This window comes from Pygoscelis adeliae, unplaced genomic scaffold, assembly GCF_000699105.1.
Source record: "Pygoscelis adeliae isolate BGI_AS28 unplaced genomic scaffold, ASM69910v1 Scaffold22, whole genome shotgun sequence".
NCBI lineage: Eukaryota > Metazoa > Chordata > Aves > Sphenisciformes > Spheniscidae > Pygoscelis > Pygoscelis adeliae.
Genome location: NW_008824350.1, coordinates 646,423 through 669,359, shown reverse-complemented (window position 1 = coordinate 669,359; position 22,937 = coordinate 646,423). Strand labels below are relative to the sequence as shown.

At 38.3% G+C, this 22,937-nt stretch overlaps 1 protein-coding gene across 1 annotated transcript in view; it reads right to left on the bottom strand.

The window, feature by feature from the left end:
* SIPA1L1 (signal-induced proliferation-associated 1 like 1) overlaps window positions 1-22,937 on the bottom strand; it is a 225,618-nt gene that overhangs the window by 18,759 nt on the left and 183,922 nt on the right. Inside the window, exons 13-17 of the mRNA XM_009319181.1 lie at window positions 20,901-21,179; window positions 11,577-11,726; window positions 6,446-6,570; window positions 3,508-3,626; window positions 534-973 (exon numbers count right to left, since the gene is read on the bottom strand). Of these exons, the coding sequence (XP_009317456.1) occupies window positions 534-973; window positions 3,508-3,626; window positions 6,446-6,570; window positions 11,577-11,726; window positions 20,901-21,179 (1,113 nt within the window). The remainder of the gene's footprint in view (window positions 1-533; window positions 974-3,507; window positions 3,627-6,445; window positions 6,571-11,576; window positions 11,727-20,900; window positions 21,180-22,937) is intronic.

Here is a 22,937-nt window from a genome sequence, read left to right as displayed (position 1 = left end):
CAAGTTTGCAGCAGAATGAGATTAAAATCTGCATGCTAGCACTCCCAAGCAACTCGCTCTCAGTCTTGATCATACTGACTGCAAGCAGATTTCTTACAAAAAGACTGGGGAAAAAATGCAAAACATCTGAAACGCATACTTGCAAGACTAAAAAAGAACCTCATATTAAACACATATTAAATATTATGTGCATTAATAAAATGGACTGATCTCCTTTCTGATCCATATATGAACTGCAGTTCTTGCAAGATATTCCTCATAAACACATCAGACATGTCTGTCTTACATTAATTTAGTAGCAGCAGTATGGAATATGCTCTCAAAGACATTCTTTAGTGTTATAAGGAGTAGCAGATGTAAAGACTAAAGGTGGTCTTAATTTTCAAGCATTCTGCACAGTGAGATCTTTCAAAACACTGGTTAACATAAGTAGAAACCTCTCTTCAACATCCACTTCTCACTTTTGGTAGGCTAGAGAGCGAGAATGGGAAAATGAGTGTGGAGGGGTCAATCTCATAAGAGGTGAAACTTACCTTGTATGCGAGACGGCATCACTAAGACTGTAAGCACTGTTCTCCCTTGTTAGAGGACTGGAGGCTGGCTGACTCTTGCTGTGAATATCCAGGCTCAGTGAAGACTCGGTCTTTCGGTCTATGTGGCTCTCTTTTTCCAATGTCCTGTCTGCAATGGAGACCACTTCGCTGGAGCTATGCCACAGCGGTGCCACTTTCTCCTTTGTTAGCCCTGTACGGGGAGATGTTGCCGCTCCCAGGGAGGCAGTGCTGCCATGACTAGGTCCGTAGGAAGTGGTATCTATGCCACTATCAGCTGAAGTCCCTTGAAGGTAGTTATAGCTGTTCAGCTCTGATTCGGTGCGCTCTCCACTGTCATACCATTTCTCATCACTGTGAGCACTGGAGGCATTGCTGGAGAGAGTATTGCTGCTGGAATGGCTGGAGTAGTGGCTGTCAGACTACAGAAGAAACAACAATCCAAAAAAACCCCACACTGGTAGGTTTATTTCAGAATTATGGCAATAAAGAGGAGGAGGAGGAAATAAACGATTACAAAAGTCACCACTGCACAATAGGAGCTCTTCTACCTTGAGGTATTGGACAGAGACTAATAAACTCTAAAAATTTCATTCCAACACAATGCATGTGCTCTGTTCTGGGTGCACATAAAAAGCTTCCGTATGGATTTGGAAGCCATGCCTTAACTATTCAGGGAAAGCCAGAGTTGTTTGTATTTTGTCCAAAATACTTTACACTGTTTCCTTTCAAGCGCAGTTCTGCTCAGCCCAGTCCAATGAAATTGGCTGAGCTGTGTAGACTTTGACTTGGTTTATAACTACTATAGTTAAAAATATTCTAATTTTAAGATGCCAGTGTTTTAGAACATGAAACATAACTAATCCACAGAAAGTGCACGTTAATTTAATAATCCAATTGCCTATCAAAAGGTTAAAGTAGGGCAAAATAACCACTGCTCTTCCTACCCCTTTGTAGTAGGGTGGGTATGGTAGGGTGGACGCTCCTCAGCAGGAGTGTCCTTTGCAAATGACGACTGAAATGTCATTTAACTAATCTGAAATTGTTTTCCAAAAGGCAAAATTGCAAGAAAGGAAGCTTTAATGCAATGCTTTGAAGTTGTGCCATCAGGGCATCCCAGTGTCTGGCTGGTTTGTGTGTTCTGTCGTTGGTTACAGCCAGCTGTTATGAAGAAACTGAATGCCCTCAATTCCATAGTGGGCATTGGAATATCCCATTACAGGAAGAATTTCTTGCCATACACTCATCATTGCTTAGTAGCTCACCTACCTTTGGGGTATTTATATCCATCTGAACTCCTTAATTTTAGTTTCCATCTACAGATTTTGCCTACATTCTGATCATCTACATAGTCAGAACTGAAGCAGTTTTTCAGTAGGCAACGGACTTGTTTGGTGACCAGATGGCCCAGGAATAAGGGAAGGGATGGAAAGGAGACTCAGAACCACCTTTCCTATTTGTCTACCCCTGGAGTTTTACCAAACAGGCATGGGCAGAGATCCCAGGCAAATATAAAAGATTAGATACTGTTTCTGTTTTCACTGGAAAAGAGGGAAAATAGAGAATGGATGTATACCGAGAGCAAGAAATTTCAGCATCCACATTTCTTATTACACTAAAGCAGGAATTGACAGAAAATCAGGATGAATATTAAGTTGATCTGAACTCCTACTTATCTCCGATTAAAGTTACTGTTCTTCATTAGGAACTGCATCATTCCCCCCCTCCATCTCTCTACATAAGAAAGATTTACTTTAATGATGACTGAATGAGAAGAATGCATGCAAGCATTAATAAAACCAGTGCTACGCTTTGCACGCAAGCTTATGAGTTATGTATTACATCATTATACAGTCAAATACATTTCACGGAAAACAGGTCAATCTAAATACAAAAACTAATTTGTGCTCCTAAGAATATGAAGACAGGTGTGGTGTTGTTGGGTTTTTTGTGTTTGGTTTTGGTTTTTTTTTAATAATAAAGATATGGTGTTATGAATTAATAACCTAAAAACAACACTGCCAATTGTATTGAAAGAAGAATGCTGGTAAGCAGGAGCAAATAACAGGAACCAATTAAAGACTTTCTCACACCTAAATAAATGCGACTAATACTTTCAGTATAATCATGCAACACAACTCCGTATTTTAGCTGATTGTACAAATAAATAAAAAAACCAAGTGATACAGCATATTGGTTAATTTAAAGTTTAAAGGGTGGGGGTTTTTTGAGTCTAGTGACTTAAATAATTTTCAAAACATTTTAAATTTATGAACATTACTGCATTTATCTATCTCTCTGTATGTAAATCAGGAAGTGACAGTATCCAAAAAGGTGTGAGTATCTAACTCTGCAGAGACAGAAAGGCAGAATTTACCATTTAGACGCTAAACACAAATAAAACAAGGATTTTTTTTTTTTTTTTGTCATCTCAGCAGGATTTCAGCAGACCTTTCAGACAAAGCCTTCCAACAGTGTGCAAGGTAGGTTATGGAAAGGAAGTAATAGTTACACTAGATGAGGAAAGTGGAGAAAATACAAAACCAAAAGCAAGATCACTATTCTGTTTCAAAGAAGCAGCTTTCTGAGTGTTGCATTATAAAATATATTTGTAAACTTTAAGTCTCACGTGTGAGGCATAGGAATAGCTTTGCAGACTCCCACAAATCCTCTACTTATCACAAGATAACAGACAAGAAGTTGCTGTTCAAGTGGCAACAAAACTTTATTAACTAATAAATATTTCAGTAGGCTGTGCTAAGCTACTGTAGGATTCAGGAAAACAACAGGTCTGCTCTACTGCTTCCTTCACGTTCTAGGAGGGAACAGGACGAGGATTTTTTTCTTTCTTTTTTTAAATGACTCTCTAAATATAACTTTGAACAACACTTTTGGTATCAAGAGCTTGTGAAGCAAGAGCAAAACATTAATTAATTCTTTTTTTAGGATAACTTACATGACCCTGCTTATTTGGAGACAAGTGAACCACAGGATCCTGTCTCATCAGTCTTCCACTGGGGCTTTCTCTGAAGGATGGCAGTACTTTTGATACTGCTGGGAGATGGCATGTTGGTTCTGCAATACAGCACACAACAATGTACTGAAGAGTGTAAGCAGTGCAACAAACCAAGAAAATGTGTAATCTATTTTTACGCTGCAATTTTTCCAATACTACCATTAGCCAAAAACTTTGGATACCTAATAGGAAATTCATTCCAAATAAAAAAAATACATACTGTGACAAAATGCGGGTGGGTAAGTGAGAGACCATTCCTGCCTGGCGTAAATCAGTAAGACTTCATGAAAAACCAGCAGCCACCATCCTGGCTTTTGTCAGAACAACCTGAATGGTATTATGCCCCAATTGTCCAACAGCACTGTATCAGAGCATTAAAACAGCGGAATATTCATTTTCACAGTGTGTTGACATTGTATCTCTATGCACACTGCCTGTGGACAAGAGATTAAAAAACCTGAAGATCCATGTTTCCTTAAATGGTATTCTACGCAAGGCAGGACAATAGCACAAGTCTACAGTGATCACTTAAATGAACACATTTTCTCCAGTACAACTACTACACATATTTCTCATCAAAGTTAAGGCGAGTTAAATAAAAATTTTCTAATTGAAGAGAGAGCAAAAAATCTGGTGAAATCACAATATTCCCTTAAAAATTGATGGCTGTGAATGTGGAAACTGCATAGAAGTATCCCTTTCTTTTGTCCATATTAAACTAAACCATACAAAAGTGGACAGAATTCAAATCATTCACCTTACGTGAACACTTGTAGGAATGCTCTTTGCCAATTACGCTTATTTTTTCCTAGGCAATAACTATGGCGATCTAGAGGGTGTTCAGACACAGCACTTCAGGTAGGTAACTGCCTTCTCGGAGCACAAGGTCAGTATTTTAAAAGAATCTTTCTTAGTTGTAACTTTTTATCTGTATCTTCTCTCCTGCGGTTATGCAATATTCTGCACTTCTAAAAATGCTGCTTTTAGGTAGAATATGTGCTTATGAACATTAAGTACTTAACAATACCCATGGTAATTAGCAGTGCTTTAAAGCTTTCCCCAACACAGCTATGGTTTGTTCATCTTGATCTGCAGCGCTTCTAGCTTTTAAAAAAACAAATTAAAAAGTTTTAAAAATATAGTAATAATAATAAATAATAATAAAAATAACATCGTCATCATCATCAAATGTGACTCCCCCAGCCAAGCAGTAACAAGCAGTGTGGGTGCAGAAAGAGCAAAGGTCTTCTGTAGCTAAGAATGGGGCAGTAAGGAGTGAGTGTGTGGATTCACTACACCTAATGCCTTATTCACCTTGAGACAGATTATCCCAAGTGGAAATGCGCTTATTTGGCACAGAACCGAATTTTCACCTACATTCACCAGGCTGGCAATAAAGTCTCCAGTCAGAGATGCAGCTTCCAACTGCAACTCTATGAATGCAGGTCAATACACAAGAGACAAAACGCAGGGATTATGTATCAGGATGCATTTTCAGCCTTTGCCAAATGCCACAGCCATCTCTTCCGCCACACAATTTTTCCTGTTCTTTTTGGTCTTATTTATTTATTTTGCTAATTATGGTGACACCTGACATTGTGCAACAGAACTTGCTGGCAGCTCCACTCAGTGCCAGCGTCAACACCCAACCGTTGGTCTGCAAAAGTAATGCTGAGCAAAAGATCAGTTTTACATGTGTCGTTACCATCACAACAGTATCAAAACATATGCAATTAAAAATCGTTCTGTCAGAATGAGAACTGCTGATCAGTACAATCACAGCTTTATAGTGAGAAGTACGGGGGGAGTTGTGAGGGAGGGACTGACAGACGGCTTCAATAACAAGGCACTGCTGACTGAGGTTGTGAAGGTATGTGAACAAAGTACATCTTCAGAACTCGAGGTTGGCATTTGCCGTAACAAACTCCTGCTTATCTCACTGAACCTTATTCTGTGTTCAATACTAGTCCATTTATATAGAACAAAAGCTGTGATGCAGTAAAATGATGATCTATATGTGCCATAGAAAAAGTATGGAATTGTTCAATCTACGGTAACAAAGTTAGAAAAAACTAATCTAGCAATCTTGACCATGGTCATCAGGTTGCATCAATGCTGTTTGTAGATAAGATATTTCCATTGGTGTCAACTTCATTGGTATCCACTCAAGTTGAGCCATAGCTATAGCAAAAGGTCTACGTGCAAAAACTTCAGATGAAGGCTTAACAATGCAAATTCTCAGTACCCAGCTGTTTTATGTAGTTAGTATGTTCCCTCAGCTGACAGCACAACTGCCAAGTGGAATGAAAATGTATACACTGGTGGAAGGTGATTACCAAGCTATAGATTTACTTCACTATTTAAACTTTAATTGCATTTTTTCCGTTTTGTACATGATATTTTTATAGCTTCAATGATCAAACAATCAATTTACATTTATATAGCGCCATTTGAAAGGAAGCATCACAAGCACTTTAGACAAATTAAGCAAAAATTAAACTAAGCCAAGCCACTCGGGAGAGTACGTGAGGTCAAACAAGTCCTCAACAGCAAGACAAATTAGTAAGTGTGTCTGCCCAGCTGCTTCCAAAAGGACAGTGTGTTTCAGGGTAAGAGCATTAAGGTAGATTTAGTCCCACAATCAAATGAAGAACTGGTATCAGTTCTTCCTCAGGTGATACTCATAGGTCTCAAGGAAACAGACTGCAGAAGCTAGCATATGCTCCAGACTTAATTATTCATCCTGATGAACAAGGTTAATTTTCAAAGACACTGAAAACACAGTGCTTAAGAGGGTTCTCTCTCTGCATGGAGAGGTATTGCCAAAGTCACCTTGTGGTTAGCACCACTTGTTCATTGTAAAGAATTAATTACCTACCCATCTGGTCAGCGATACTATCCTCACTTCTTTGCCAGCTGGGTGTGGATTTGCCGCTACCACCCGTATCTGATTGCGTGTTCTGCCTGTCAATGGAAGCAGGGGATCTACGGCTAATTCCAAACCTGTTATAACACCCCAAAAAACAAAGCAGATAATGATTTTAAATATGCATAAATATCACATAAGGGGAAAAGAGCACTTTTAAGAAGCTAGTGTCAAACAACAGGGCAGAGCAATGCATAGCACAACCGCTTGAGGGATTTATAATGATTTTCCATTTAATTTTTGTGGCAGCTCCAGGACCCATTTAGCACCTTTAATGCGTAAGACTACAGTACACACTAATTTATTAAGCATCTTTGGTAAAGAACATCTAGTTACAGTGCATACAATTAAAAAACCAGACCCAAAACATCCAGAAATAAAATTATTAGTTTTCATTTACATAGATGTTTACATGGAAAGGTGACCAGACCATTACATGGTTACAGAAAATTGACCGCAATGAGTAAAACTTGATAGTTTGGATAAAAACCACATAGGGAAATGAGATGCGTTTATTGGGAAAAGATTTCAAGGATGGATCCTTTTAACTGGGAAAGTGCTAGCCCAATCTAGTCAAAGTGAGCATCAGAAAGTTTGTTGGGACAATCCCATGGATCTCGTCCACTTCCCTGGGTTCTAAGCAAAAGACTATTAAGGTCATACCTAGGTGACGCAGACACGTATGCAAACAATACAGATTCATTTGAGGCACTATTACACTGACAAACATTTTAGTTAAGAGTTTATAAAGTTGACTGTATTGGTTATGGCCTCTCAAAACCTGAGAGGTAAAAATTCTGTAAATTATGAAGTTATTGGATCATAAAGTAATTTGAGTTCACTAGAATAAACTAAATACAGGCGTAGGAAAGCAGTGAGATGTGTACACCTACTGCTGTAGAAGAAAGCATACAGAGTTCAATGGACTTTTTGTAAATCCTGCTAAATTAGTCAGATCGATTTTGGAAAGCTCAACAGAGATAAAGTAAATTCAAGGAGAAAATCTAATGACAAAGGAGACACGCAGTGCCTCTGTGCTGTACTGAAGTCTACCTGCATTATATGCCTAGAAGTCTATGAATTAAGTCTATAATTCTGTATTACTTATAAATCATTCATAAGTCTGTAAGAATTATAGTTGGGTTCAGAATTAGCAGATTAATCATTAAGAATTCATCAAGAATAATGCATTTCTGAATTGTTGGGTTGCTGGTTTGTTTTTTTTAATCAGACATACCTTGCAGGGAAAAACAAAACAAAACAAAACAAAAAAAACCCCACCAAAACTCTACATGCACAGAGTAACATCCAAAAGAATTACAAGCTGATATATTTTGTATATATCAAGGAGTTTCTCTAGCTCTAAGGGCCTAACATAACAACAGAAAATAAAATATCCCAAACTGTGCTTTCTACTCACTCTACTAGCTATACACTGCCCCACACGACCTCCAATGTAAAACAGACATCTGCCACTCTCCCAGAACAAGCTGAAAGTGGTCATCCCATTTGAAAGTTTATGTATTTATTGACTCAAATGAACCCACCAAAGAAACATCACATGACTCAGAACAAAATCCCACTCCTATCCTTAGACAAGCAGCTGGAACGTGTGTGTACGTGCAGCACAGCTCCAAAATGTCACATTTTGAAACTTGGGCCTTCTAAATTTTACCCAAACGTGACCCTGCTTCTTGTTTGTTCACAGCTCCCTGGTACAGCCAACACACGGTTTGATGAAGTGAAGGACACCTGGATCTATCTGCCTTCTGAACGCAAACAATTTAAATGGAAATTGCATTATGTAAGTAATGCTTCTCCTTTTCTATCCACACAGACTAGCTAGAATTTCACTTAATCAAATACCTAAATTAAACATGATGAATTCAATACCAATTTGATACATGCATAACAAGTCTAAACACAACATTTCAAAAGCTGATTGATTCTTTAAACACTGATCTGAGGTAATTGTCAATCTTTTAAGACTTGTGAAGTATTTTGGGAAGAATATCTTTTCATGACAAAGTAATTAGAAGTTGTTATCTAAAAGAAAAAGCCAAAACCCCAAGAAACCTTGGTGTGATGAAGTTGTGTTGTATCAATATTGTACTTTCTATGTGTTGTCCTCTTACCTAAATCCCATAATGTTCATATGTATGAAAGCCGTCAGTTTTGCATTTGGCATATTTTATGATGTGGGATCTTTTTTTCAAGATTAGAGATATACAAAACCACCACATGTTGCTAATTTTATTTCATTAAAATCACTGCTCTACTAATTGAGCAGCAAGAAATGTCTTTAGATTTCCTTTTTTTACATGAAGTGGGCTATTTAAAAGCAGGAAGAATAAATGCAGGTGGTGCTATATTCTATACTGCTTAAATATATAGCCCACTAGGATATGTAGGAACAAACCCAAAAACTCAAAGGAGAAATCAATCTGGATAAAAAGAACAGGGAAATTGTTTAAATATACGTTTTATATATATGTCGTAAGAAGAAACTCATTATTTCAGTATTTTCAAATTTCATTTTTACATTCTATAATCATTTATTACATATACATACCTTCAGGTAAACACAGGATAAGTATACAAAACACACATATATACAGCAAGACCAATCTGGACATTCATGAAGGCAGTGAAGTTTTTGCCTATACCCCGTTTAGGATATGGACCAATAATCTAGAAGAGGCAGCAGTTACTGCTCTTACCGATGTCTGACAGAGGTTGGACTCACACCCATGCTTCCAGTCATTTAAGTTTCACAAACTTTCCAAATCTGTCATATCATGCAACAAGAAAGAAATGTATACACAAATTATGCAGTTGAGATTTCCTGCACTGGGAAATCTCAGGGACTGGCATACCTACAGCACACTGGAGCCTCACCTCTGGAAGATTACCTTCAGGACATGGTGCCCCCTCGGCTAGGTACCTACTCCAGCCCATCCTTCTCTCCAACATCTTAGCAATTGAATGCTACAACATCTCTCCCCTATTTTAACAACATATGTGGATTAATCACTGATCAGCTCTACCTGGTACATTGAACATAACTACAGAGCTGCCCTGAACCTGGTCTCTCAGACGAATCTCAACAGAAGACGCACGTGGAACTGCAATGATTTTTAGTAATGTGACAGACATTACTTTGCTTATTGAGATAAGGGAAAGTTTCCTTCGTAATTACATTTTTCATGCTTTCTGTTTAGCCTGGTAGAAAATGCTTGGAAAGTCCTGAGTAAATATGATTCATGTGTACAAGGACAGTATGGGAAGCAAAGTGCTTTTCCTATAAGAATAGAACATAATAGTCCAATAATTGGAGTTTAACAAGGGATTAAAAAAAAAAATCCAGTAAGGAACATGCAAAGTTCTTGTATTAATTACTTCTTTCATTACTGCATTTAAACAGTGTTTCCTTGCACCAAATTAAAGCTTCAAAACCAAAAAGACTGTATACACAAGGTTTCTAGGACACATCTCTGCTGAACTTGCAAAATGCTCAAAGAATGCTGTAGTGAACATATGTGTATAATTAACTTGAAAGATGGAAAAGGGTTGGGATGGGTGCTGGTGTGCTCTGAGGCCAATTCAAAACAAAAGCCCCAGCGTGTCTGAAAAAACCCTTCCTACTCAAGCAGTTACGGTTGTGATGGTCTAAGGACATATGGCAGCAATACCTTTTTTGTAGACCAAATGACGTAGTTGGAAAAGAGCAGACAAGATATTGGGAGCACAAGCTGCTCTTCAGAATTCAAGGCAACACAGAAGTGCTGCCAGCATGAAGAGCCAGGAAGTATGCAGTGTACAAAGAGGTTAAGTGCTTCTTCCAGCTGCAGAGCTCTGGACACACTTCTGTTTAGTTTCCTTACAGCAAAGTTTAATGGGTTTAGAGCAAATCTCCTAATGTCAGTAGGACTTAAGCACAAACTTAAATAATGACCTGAACAGGCCTGATAGCCTCATGAATCAAAGCCTGCAGGGAGGTGTGCAGCAGAGAAGAGATGGCCTCTTAAGAAAGCCTCAAACTGAGCTGCAAGGAGGAGGACAGGGAGCACCAATCTTCAGCGCTCCGGCGCAAGAAGCAGTGCTTGTTCAAACACGTGCTCAGAACAGCATTCTCTGGACTGACACAGAGCACCTAAACAGGCAAAAGACAGTGCCTTGTGCTAAGCAGTTCCTGACAAGGGTATTTAGTCTTACTAACATATTTTTTAAAACAGAGAAAAAGATACTTCTACTTTATAAAAAGACCCAAAGCGGAATGAATTACACACAATGACCTGCAACGTACTCAAGACGACTTCAGAGGGAAGCTTTGCAGTGTGAACTATCAGCAGTTTTGCCCCTTTATCTTCTCTATAGGAAGTAATTTGGAATGTGGTAGACAGCTCTCCTGCTGCCAATTATTTTTTTCCCTACTTGGAGATCCTTGATTTATTGCTCCTTTCAGTGCTCTCTGAAAATGATACAGATTTAATTTCTTCCTCTGCAAGTTGCCCCTTACATTGACATCGGATCACTTCAGAGAGTTTGGATATTTATGGGAAGTTGGAAGAGAGCACCTTAAAACAGGATGACTGTGAATATGTGAAAAAGATGATAGCTGTGGATTACTTAGCACTTTTGTGCCTACACATCTGAAGTCTTAGTTGCGTTCAACACTACTTTGCTTCAACTATTAGCACAGACTACAACGTCCCAAACCTATTACTTATTTTATTTTAGAATCTAAACCTGTGAAATGAAGCAATTTGCAACATGAAACCAGTACCTTTAATGAAGATTTTTGAATACATAAAAGTCCCTTTGTATAGTAACCTGAGCAGTTGTAGACTAGTATCAGAGGGAGAGGTTACGTCGCAAAGGGAAAAGGTGGAAGCAAGGGATTTTTAAAACTTTTTCAAGAAGCATGACAGTGATATTTGAAAACAAACATGTTTTAATGCGTGCAAACAACAGCTGACAGGAGGCTGTGTAAGCACTCCTTTAGTTTAATATACATTACAACAAATGGAACAGACAACAAAAAGCCTGCCTAAAAAGTATATGAAAAAAGTCTGGTGCCTACCCTTCTGGCATAGATTTTTGTCTGTATGTGCCCCCACCAGAGCCAGTCTCACTTGAGGATGATAAGTTGCTTGGAGAATTACGGCACTGTTGCGATCTTGCTAAGGCAATGGATGAAACTGTGACGTAGACGTCAGAACCAGGAGACAACCTGTTCAGAGCAAACGAACCAGTCAAATCAGCAATACTGAACAGCAATATCATACTGCAAAGCACGATGGACAACACCGTGCAAATTGTGACATCAGCAAAGAACATGGCATCATGGAGACAGTAGAAGTGAAGTCAGTTGAAGGATCAGACACTTTCCCCTTACCAATCTATTGGAAACCATGGAAAATCAGCTGTAAAAAGCTGGATGCCGGGGAGTAAATGAAGAGAGGCAAGTGTGGGAGGAAAATCCCAGCACACGCTAGGAAAACAGCCCAGTTTCCAGAGCCCTGATTTGTTTTTACAGATTGCTTGTAAGGAAAAATGAAGCACGACATTCCTCACCCAAATACCAAACAAAACAAAATATTTCTAATTCTCAAAACAAACTCTTGCCTGGAATTTAAACTAACTGTAGTGAGCCGTCTATGCAAACAATACAGACCTGAGTCATACGAGGCCTTCTCCTGTCGGAATAGCCATACAGCAAATAAATGGGCTAGAATTGCAACACATGCACCTGGGCAGAATGGCTGGAAGCAGCAGGCTTCTACTGCTCAACTCGTACATCCTGTTCTGTAGTTGAAGGCTCTTTTAGATCATTTTCTGCTTTGTGCATTTTGTCTCCCAAACCCCAACCAAATTCACTGCTGCTAGCTGTTTTTTTGTTCTACTCAGTGGTGACTGAAGCCATTCAGGACTTCTGCAGTGATTTAACTGGAGTTTGAATTACGCCATCCACAAACATCAAAATCCTACTGTGAACGCAAACCTTTATTCATTTTAACTAGGAAAAATACTAACTTACACAAGTTAAATAGCAATTTAACTTTTAACATTTAAAAAATGCGTATTGACTTCAGTGAAGCACACAGATAGTTGCCTCAGTACACAACTTGGGCCTGGGGATTTACAAGATCTTAGCCTAGCCACCTAATCTATATCTGTAAAGGAGTAGCAGATTTCTATCAGCTCTCACCACAATACTGTAAGAACTTTTAAAGTTCAAAAACTCTTTTGAAAATGAAAAATGGATTGCACTGATTAATGTTACTTATGTATGTGTATACATCCAAAGATTGTGTGTGTGTATACACCCCCCCCCCCAACGTGCATTTGTCCTCCTCAATATTTTGCAAAAAAGCAGTAAACTAACAAAATCTTAAAATGGAAGGTGCAGTACGACTGGACCAAACATCTTGATCATCTGGAATTTCCTAAAGTGCGTATGACTAACAGTAACTCTTTTTCCCTGACAAGAAAGGAATGATCCAATGCCTGACCATCACAAGTACCACACCAAATCCAGTAATTCCTTTCTAGTCTACCAAACTGAATTTAACTTATCTTACACTTATCAAGCAACAATTCTGAAATATTTGATTGCAAAGAACACAGTTCAAGAGCTGGAAACTTGGGGAGCCGTGAGCCAAGCAATTCATTTTCCCGGTGGCACTCTTGCAAAGACAAAAAAAAAAAAATAGTTCCACCAACACATGCTTTCAATAGCATTCACTCATCTATATAGGCACACACATTTAAACTCATTTATGTTTGCAGAGCAATACACAGTTTAAAAGTATGACCTTTTTTCTGTGATACTAAATTAGAATTTATGGCAAAGGAACGAATTATTCTCAAATAATTTCTATAAAATGATTTCCTGTTGGAAAAGGCTTACATTTTCACTTCAGATTCAGCTATGCCTTTTCTTTACTTCCTATGCCTTACCAAAAAGTGACAGCACTGGTCAGAAGGAACGTCAAGATTTCAGAACTATGTCATGGGGTTATAACTCATTTACAAAGATGAAAGGCCTCGAGGGCAAACAAACTTGTATTATAAATGTGGTCTGAACAACAGCAATGAACAGTCAGGTAGGACATCCTATTATTTAAGGCAGTAATACATTTTGTTGGTACAGTTCACAAAAGCACTAAACATTAATAGTGACAGATGTTTCATTTTATGTGAAACATATAAATAAGACAAAAGAACTTTAGAGTAAATTAGTGCAAACTGACTTTTTGAGCTGCTTTTAAATCTACTGATGAAAGGCACTTCCCAAGACAAAAGGAGTATTGTGTTAGCAGTATGCCCCAATAGTTAAGATATTGTGTGCTTGTCTTTTATTTACAATTAAAAACAAAACTAAACCAAGCTAATATCATTTTCAAAAGACAGCTTTAAGAAGTTCAAAAATGGTTAAGTACGTGAGTCCCATAATTGAATTTAAAAATAGGCCAAGCATCCATTGCATTAAACAGATACAATTACATTGCAGTCAACTGAACTGGGTTTATACCATGCATGATTTAGTCTTAACAGATCTAGTTCATCCTGAAAGGACTGGTTGAGTCTTGCTAAGTACAGGAAGAAAACCATCTTTTGTGAAGGCAGCGAGTGGGATGGGCGTACATTTATTTTGTTTAGTATGACAACACAGACATCGAAAGCATCCATCTTGCTCTTAATAAATTAATTTCCATGTCATTAGCTGTAATTTTCCCCACATCTTCAGTATGCATAGGTATGTAATATACACATCGTAAGAAAAATGTCAGTCTAGGATGCTTTGTGCCTATGGCCTAAGGCAGTCTTTAGTTACATGATCACACACAGGTGCCTTCTCCCTTAGGACCTCTGCCCCGTGCAGTTTTATTTTGTGCTACAACTTCTCCTGCAAGAGCTGCACAGCTCGGCAGTGAAGGAGGTGCAGGCTGGCAGAAGAGAAAGGATGGCCTTATAGTCAAGGCATTTCAGTGCTGACTTGGCAAACTGAATTCTTATTTTGCACTTGCTGCAGCACTCCAATATGACCACTGGCATATTTGTTAAAAAAAAATTTTTCATTCATTTTCACTAATTGCAAATCTCTCAAAGGCCTTAGTTGATTCCAAGGCCCGATTTACTTCTGAGCTGAAAACTTACCAAAGCAGATGAAGTCAACTGAAGCTGTAATTTGAATATATAAAATATTAACAATGCTGGGCACACTTCCAAATATGAGATGCCCAAAATAAGACACAGCAAATGATTAGAACATAATTTCTCTCTCTACCTTTGTTCTTAATCTGAAGAGGGCCAAAGACATCTCTTCTCACACAAGAGTTTTGAAAATTAAGTTTAATTAATATCCGTGAAGCATTCAGAAACCATAGTACTGGGCACCACTGTAAAGCATAGAGGGGAATTAATAATTACATCTTTACAGCAGGATTTGAATGCCATCCAGTAAATATGGGATGGGATGAAGAGGAAAAGAAAATATTAAATAGCTCTTCTTTAATGAGCTGCATGCACTATGTGAACTGAATGAGGCAGCTGTCCTCTGTTAAAAGAAATTCTTGTAACTGAATCAAAGGAAGTATCAGAAAACACGGTTACACAAGAGTTCTGAATAAAATTGCACAGCAAATCTTAATTCTGGCATGCTTACCTTCCACGTGTTTGATTTTTGCAATCCTAATAACACTGCAAGATGTGACAGTTCTCTGAAAACACTGACTCAATTCTCTCATATTAAAAAGGAAACCAAACCATTCAAAAAGGAAAAAAGAACACCAGCAATTTTGGGGAAGGGGATAGCAAATTAAACAGAAAATGCTGTCATATTGTACCTTCTCACACCACACTGTATACCTTCTCGAGTATTTTTCTTCAATTTGATTATTGCATTTCAGAAAACACGTATTATAACAAGAAAAGATACAGAGGCAGGCAACAGGACAACCAGAAGCACAGAATGGCTTCTGTACGAAGAAACACTGAATAGGTTACACGGCTCCACAGATTATAGAGAATTTTATCATATCTGCTTCAATCCATCCAAACATGAATTATATTGGATCAAGCAAACAAAAAGATTATTTGTTATCCCTGATGACAAAAGAGCAACTGGAGATCTGGAACTATCAAGAGACCAATTAGCAGGCACCTGGATGAAGAGATACCCTCCACAGCTGTTAAAACACCGTGGTACAGCTGCAGCTGGCTCCAGGCAATCCGAAACAGCAAACAGCCAGGAGACTGTCGGACCTGGTAAGGAGTCTTCCCTTATACTTGTAAGTGTTTCTCATGCTTCTCCCTGGTCCCTGCTGATGGCCACTGTCAAACAAGAGAGACCAACTCTTGACATGACACAGCATGGCTCTTCTCAGATGTTTCTGGAACACAAGAGTTTGCCCATATAGCCAGGTGTACCAACAAACCTTCGATTTTCCACTGCTACATCCAGCTTAGGTCCTGGTGCCAGTAGGAAACGCATAATCTATAATCTCATGTTAGTACATGTTTTAATTTGAAGAATGTTACGAAAACTTTAAAATAACAAATCCTCAAACCCTGTGAGGTAGGCAACACATGCTACAACGCTACTTGACAGCTGGCAAGATGAGCACAAGCACCTGCTTGTTTATATTAGGAAAGACACCACTGATCCAAGCTAAGAAGCAGCAGATTAGGATTTTTATGTAATATGGGAACAGTTTAAACTAGAATCTATCTGCAGGAATTAACCTATAAACTACTACTGGCACAGCTACCATCACCGACTACACACAGGCATCGTTCAAAGTAGTGTGAAGTTTTAGGGCAAGACTGTGCTCCAAAGTCCTCAATAAGACTTAAAACCGGTCTTAATGAATATTGTTCTAATACTTCCATTCTGTGGAATTTTACAGCTAGTGCTTGACTGCAGTCATGCCGTAATTCAGTTTTCCATTTGGTTTAAAATATTGACTGTGCTCAGAAATTTTCTAGTTCGAGCCTTGAGCTTTCATCCAGTACAGTACTGAGCTGCACACTGAAGTGCACAAGTCCAGCAGCACACTGCTCACTGGTTTTCACACTTTTCAAATGTTTGTTGAGTCAAGTTTTATTTAAGGCTGGTTCTAGTTTACGATAAGTTAATTAAGAAGATATTATCATCTAACACTATCTCATCTCCTTTCCCTGCACAATTTTCTTAATAAAGTCTGTAAACCAAGTGTACAAAATAAAAAACAAAAATTGGGAAGGGGAAAAAAATATCAAGCTCTAAAATTACATCTTCTCCAATAACATTAGCTCTGGCATACTTCACATATATGTGGGTTATTGTTGTTTTCCTTAATGTATCATTCTGATATTTATTCTGGGTTATAGGCTATACAGTGTCCCATGTGGACTAATTAACGTTGTGAAAGAAGCCATAACTTGGAATTTATTGCATTTATATTATTAGATTTTTCAGTCTTAATGTTGCAGTAACATTAGAGATTTATTTTAAGATTTATAAAGTTTTGGGTCATCTTTTCTGCCTACAAATATACATATCAATCATGAATACATTCAAAGACCCAGGATACTATGAGGAACAGGGAGAATTTAAGTATAAGCTAGTGAGTTGTATCCATGAAGACAATCCAATAAAGACAAATTTAAGTACTCTGCTGGTTAGGCGCAGGACTGGGCATTTGTCTGCCTTCTCAGAATCAGGGACTGTCAAGGAAGCTAGTCTCCCACCTACAATAGAATTCTCCACAGGGAGGCAAGATGTTTTTATGTGAAGTGAAATCCTCCTGTTCTCAGGATCAGTAATGCAGCTTTTATTTATTTTTAACATAGTTAAATGGACTAAAGTGAAAATATCAACAAGGGTAAAAAATGAATTTATTTCACAGTTATATAAAGTGATAATCAGTCAAATATCACTAGTAAGTAACTCAAAAAGAGTTACACCTGTACTCTCCATACTCTGAGAGCACTTTGTACTCACAGAGGGAAACACCTGTCTGCTAATCTGTTTCTGTTTAAATTAAATCCCCCAAATCTTCAGGGTTTTTTCTAAATACTTAATGTAAGTCATGGATTTATTGCTGATATGTTGCCATTAAAATGAGTACCATATTAGGTCTGACACGTCAGAAATATTATAATGCCTCTACTTCATTCTCTGAAATCACACCTGCTGGAGCTACAGCTAACGACGGTACCAACCCACTGTGGTCCTGGGCAACTGCTATCAGCACTAGCTCCAAAAATCATCTCTGATTCAGAGCTCAGAGAACCACATGGATCAATTTACTATGGGTTTCTCAGCTGCCACATCCCTTAAAACATAGATCACAAACTACACAGTGCTGTTTCTTAGTGGCAGATGAGATCTGCCATCACTGTCACTGCGCGCGGCTCAATAAACGAAGAACGTGCAGTCAAAAGGCAGAAGCACGGAGGGATAAATGCCAGCTCCAGTCTCAAGACAACTAAGTAGCAAGATCAGTCAAACATCAGCAAGTCTGAACCGCGGCTCAGCACCGCAGAAACACAAGTGATAGCTGGTGATATCTAGACCACAACCAAAGATTAAAATTGAGATAATTCAGTACTGACATTACTTACTGATGCCAATCTTCATAGGTAAGTTTCCAGCCCCACTGACACTTAGGCAGTACCTTCTTTTCAAAAGTGAAGCTCTAATGGTACTAAGGAAATCTAGGATAGCTGTACTGCTTCACTAATGAGCTGTAATGACAGGTGCTTTTTTCTAAAATCCCTTAAAATTGCTCAATAGAACATAAATATTGCAGAGAGAGAGAGAGACACTGAAGTAGCCATCTTGTATATGGTGGGGTCAAGTTTATACTCATGTTAATTAGAGGGCCCTTTCTGGATCACAGGGACCACCGGTATAGATCCCGGTACCCATATTACCAGGCTACCCTTCGTCCTCCATTTCTCCAGCCAACTGAGAGCTGAGCAAAGAACAAATCGTAGGGAGCGAGGCACAGCGGAGCACCATCGCTGCCACCTGCACCAGAAACACGCACAGATTCCAGCACCTCCTGATAGGTGATCTTTACACTATGGAAAGTATGAAAGTTAGTGGTGAAAAATTAAATGAGACAGTAGTTAAGAGGGCTACGCAAATCTCATCTTTGTTGATTTTAGAGATTTTACACAATAAGAATAGAAGTATCTGAGCTTCCCCAAAAGCAAAGCTTTCTTTTATCATGCAGAGAAAAGACAAATGAGTCTTGGAGTGAGCTTATTGCTTTTTTTTTCCCCCCTCCAGTGTTCCTTTAAAATGGCAAAAATGTATTTTTCTTCATTTTAACTGGAAACACATTAACCTTATGCAGCTGCTGTTATATTTAAACTTGATCCAGCCAAGACTAACATGTTTAGCAGACCAGAAAGATAAGAGAGAGGACATTTTTCAGGCATCCAAAAAAATTCCCAGCCAAACTTAAAAGCTACTTTGATAATATACTTTTAAGGATGAAAAGATCCAATAGAACACTTTCTGAATAATAATTAAAAAAAATACTTAAAAGAATGTCTAGAGGAGAAAAACGCCAGCTACATGCCTTGAAAATGAAGGAAATGGAAAGTCAAAGTTTCACTTTTTGAAAACAAATACTGAGTATATGGAAATGTAATTTTCACTTTGCAAATATTTGCCAGGCGATAACCCCCCTCTAGAAGCATCCAGTGACTGGATAAATCTTGGATGCTTTAGGTGTGCAATGTTGCCCACATAGGATTTTGTGCACAAGAAAAACACAGTTAATAATACCCCGCCTCTCAGTGCAACCAAAGGCTCACACTCCTCGGCATGAGTCGTGGAACAGCCACTCGAGACTCTAGACAAAACTCTGGTTAATACCATGAAGAGATGGAAGCGTCTGCAATCAGTCAGCAACTCAACTGGTTCTGATCTTCTGCCACTGCCTTAAACTTTGCCCAGGTATTACTATGCCTTCCGTAATTAGAGAGTGAGATTCTACAGCGCTGGAGAGAGCAAAAATACCCAACATCCCAACTCCTACTCCTTCAAATTCAGCATCCGCCTGTCTTCAAGTTGTAACAGGCAGATACGGCCTGAAGCCATGCGATTTTTATGTTGGTCCAAATATACCATTAGAGAGCTGAGGCCAGTGTCTCACTGGTTTCTGCAACCTTTTTCACAGACAATCTTTTCAGGTTGCCTGTGAAAGTATTAGCGCTTTCAGTGTTGCAAATTTTCTTTTGCAACTCACTCTGATGGGAGCTTTAAGTATACCTCTATTGAGCTTACCTAACGCTACAACTGGGGGGGCACTCTCTAATCAGTTTGAGTGCAGAAGTATGATAGTGTCTAATGAAAAAGAACGTAAGAAAATGAAGTCCTTACCAGCTATTATCATTTCTTAACAAGGTGTCCTACACAGAAGTTTCAATTTCACCTTGGTAGTTTCTTGGTCTTGGCTGTACCATCTTTGAACATTTTTTTTTTAATCCCCAGTTCTTCAGGATGTGAAAAATGCTTTAAGTTAGTTCATTAGAGCTCTCTTTAAATTTTCTACAATATGCCTCTTATTTCCACTGCTTTATATTTTTCAGCAATGTAAAGCATGATCAGAATCTGTCTACAGCTTTTTTTTTTTTTAAGGAGTTGTCCAAAACAAGAAATACAAGCTACGAGCTTGTTTCCCTCAACAGATCTCTTTGTAAATGCAGAGACAGTGACAGATTTGTACAGATAATCAAAACAATGACAGTCCATTTGAATACTACCAAATACATCTTTTTCCATGAAAGAATGAAAATACTGTGACAGGACGTGCCTGATACCTTTATCTTAGTAATAATTGCTTTCTTGTTTAAGAAAAATAAAACAACGAAAAACCCCAAACCACCCTGGAGAAATGCAAACTTAAAACAATCTCTTCTCTAGCCTAAGTTTAAAAACTCCCCAATCAAATAAATTTGCTTTCTGCACTGGTCAGAATTCTCTTGCTAAACACCCTGTTAGATACTATTCCTGCCTTGAGAGCTTTAGGCAATTCCACCAAGCCTATAAACAAGCTAAAATTTTGATTTACTACTTCAAAATGCAGGAGTTCAGGAACACTTAGATCTAAAACTCTGATTGTAACTCATTTAAAACTTAAATAACAATACAGCAGTTTTAGAATACCATCCAACACAGAGAAACATAGCTTAACAATCCTGTAACACTTCATTTTGTGGTTAATCATGCCAGGAAAGGTACTTCCTTTTGGCTACTGTTTCGCTCATATTCATGTTGCCTTTTGGCTAATTAAAACCAAGATTAAAAGCAGTCTTCAGATACTTAGATAAATCTATTGTGCTTTTTTCCAGACAAGATTCTGAGCAGCAATGAAAAGCCATTTGTGAAGAAGACACGTACCTCCGGCTCTCCAACGGGCGTCCGTCACTAGAGATGCTTCGGGGGATGTTGGCTGCTCGTTCTGGGGGTGGCATTTTCCCTTCTCCTTTCCCAGAGCCAATCCTAGATGTTACTGGACTTTGTATTTGGGATGGTACCTGAGCCACATGAGGTCCCTGTCCTTTGCTTGCATTTCGCTGCCATTTGTTATTATTTCTGAAGGGAAATTTGAATTCATACGACATTCCTTCATTCACTTTGTATTCCATCACTGGCATACGGTAGTTTTCTGAAGAACTCCTGGAAATGAGGAAATTAAACATGCTACTAAAAAAAATAAAATAAATATATCCTGTTCACAAGGATAGAAATCTGAAGACAGAAGCTGAATCAATTCTATGAAACAGTAAATGTAAGATTTTGCTTTTTAGAAACATGTATTTAACAAATTTTGATACTATTCATCTGATTACTGGGTTATAAAAGCTAAAAAATCTGCTAGAAGGGTATCTCCCCTTCCTGATTTAAAGAAAGTCAAGGGTTTTAGAACTCACCTGCACCCAGACAATTAAGACCTGAAATGTTTGTTCTTTTTGAGATAAATCTTTCTGATGCACAGACATCCATGAAAAGACAAGATTCCCATGAAATAATGCATCACACTTCATTTTCAAACATCTTTGGCTTTGGAGTACCTCAGTTGATAAATTTGCACATTATAAAAACAAAACACTTGCTAAAAATTGTAGATGCCAAGTCCAAACGATGCCCTTTGCTTCCTGAGGATGTACAGGAACAGGACAGCATAAAAACTGGAGTAGAACAGGACACAAGCTAATGCAGTCCACGTAAGATGCAGGGCAAACTTCTGCATACATTTAAAATGAGAGATTTGGAAAGTAGATGTGACCTTCAGCTTCGGTGAGGATAATTTGGGTATTTCTCTTGAAAAATGTGTATACCTCTATTTAAGTGAATTTTTTATTGTGATTACTTTATCTACACGCATCATTATTTAATGAGAAAGAAAAAGAACCAATCAGTGCAAAATTTTCTACTTCTAGCCCTTCCTCTAAGTGATTACACCGTTAGTGTGAGAAACATCAGTATCTCTTCCCAGCTAAAATACAAAACAAAACAGGTAACTTGTTATCTGGCTGTGCTGACATTAGCAAGTTGTGCAGTCTAATAGGAGCAGACAAAGTGAAACAGTCGGTGCTGAGGTCTTGCTGAGGTCCACAATATACACGTTTTGTGGTTTTACTTTGGCCTACCCTCTAGTCTTGACCTGCAAATTAAATTAGAAGTTGGAAGGCACAAGGTGTGCTTCTGAAGCACACGTAGTTCAGCTTCATCTGAAAGGAAATGTTTGTGTGCTCCCAGGCCACTTTGATGTGAACCGCTGCATGGTAGATGGGGATGATCAGGAGATTTGTTTTCAAAGTCCACTCACAACCTAACTAAAATCTTTGTTTTTTCTTTTCTCTTCATATTTTATGTCTCTGCTATTTTTTTTTTATATATTTCAGTAGTTTGGGTTGCTCTTTTTTTGGCAGACATAGTTACAGTTTAAGAAGCAAGAATACACAATTTCCTCTTGCTGCTGTGTCCTTAACTTCAAGGTCAGCAATCAGTCCACTAAATAAGTTCAGTGGCAATGTTTTAACGACCATCTTTTAGTAGAGATATAACCATAACAAGGCCTGCCTCTGTGTAGGACATTAGATTGTGAATTGGGGTATTTGGATATATTTTTGTATCTGCTACTGACCTTGCCCACGTGCCTGTTGGCAAGTCATCTTATCTAATTGCACCCCAGCTCTTCCTCCAGCTTCAAGCCAATCAATTTATTAGGATAGGGACTGCTTCTCATATGAATGTACTGTACCAAGCAGAACTGATCTTCATTTTAGTTATGGCCTGTACAAGTTACTGTAGTAGAAATACTAAATGACCTCCAGAGGACACAATGAAAGGACTCCCAATTTTGGAAAACCAATTGCCAAAAGAGAAATTGCTTTGTGCAAAGATTTAAGTCAAGTCTCTAGTAATATATTT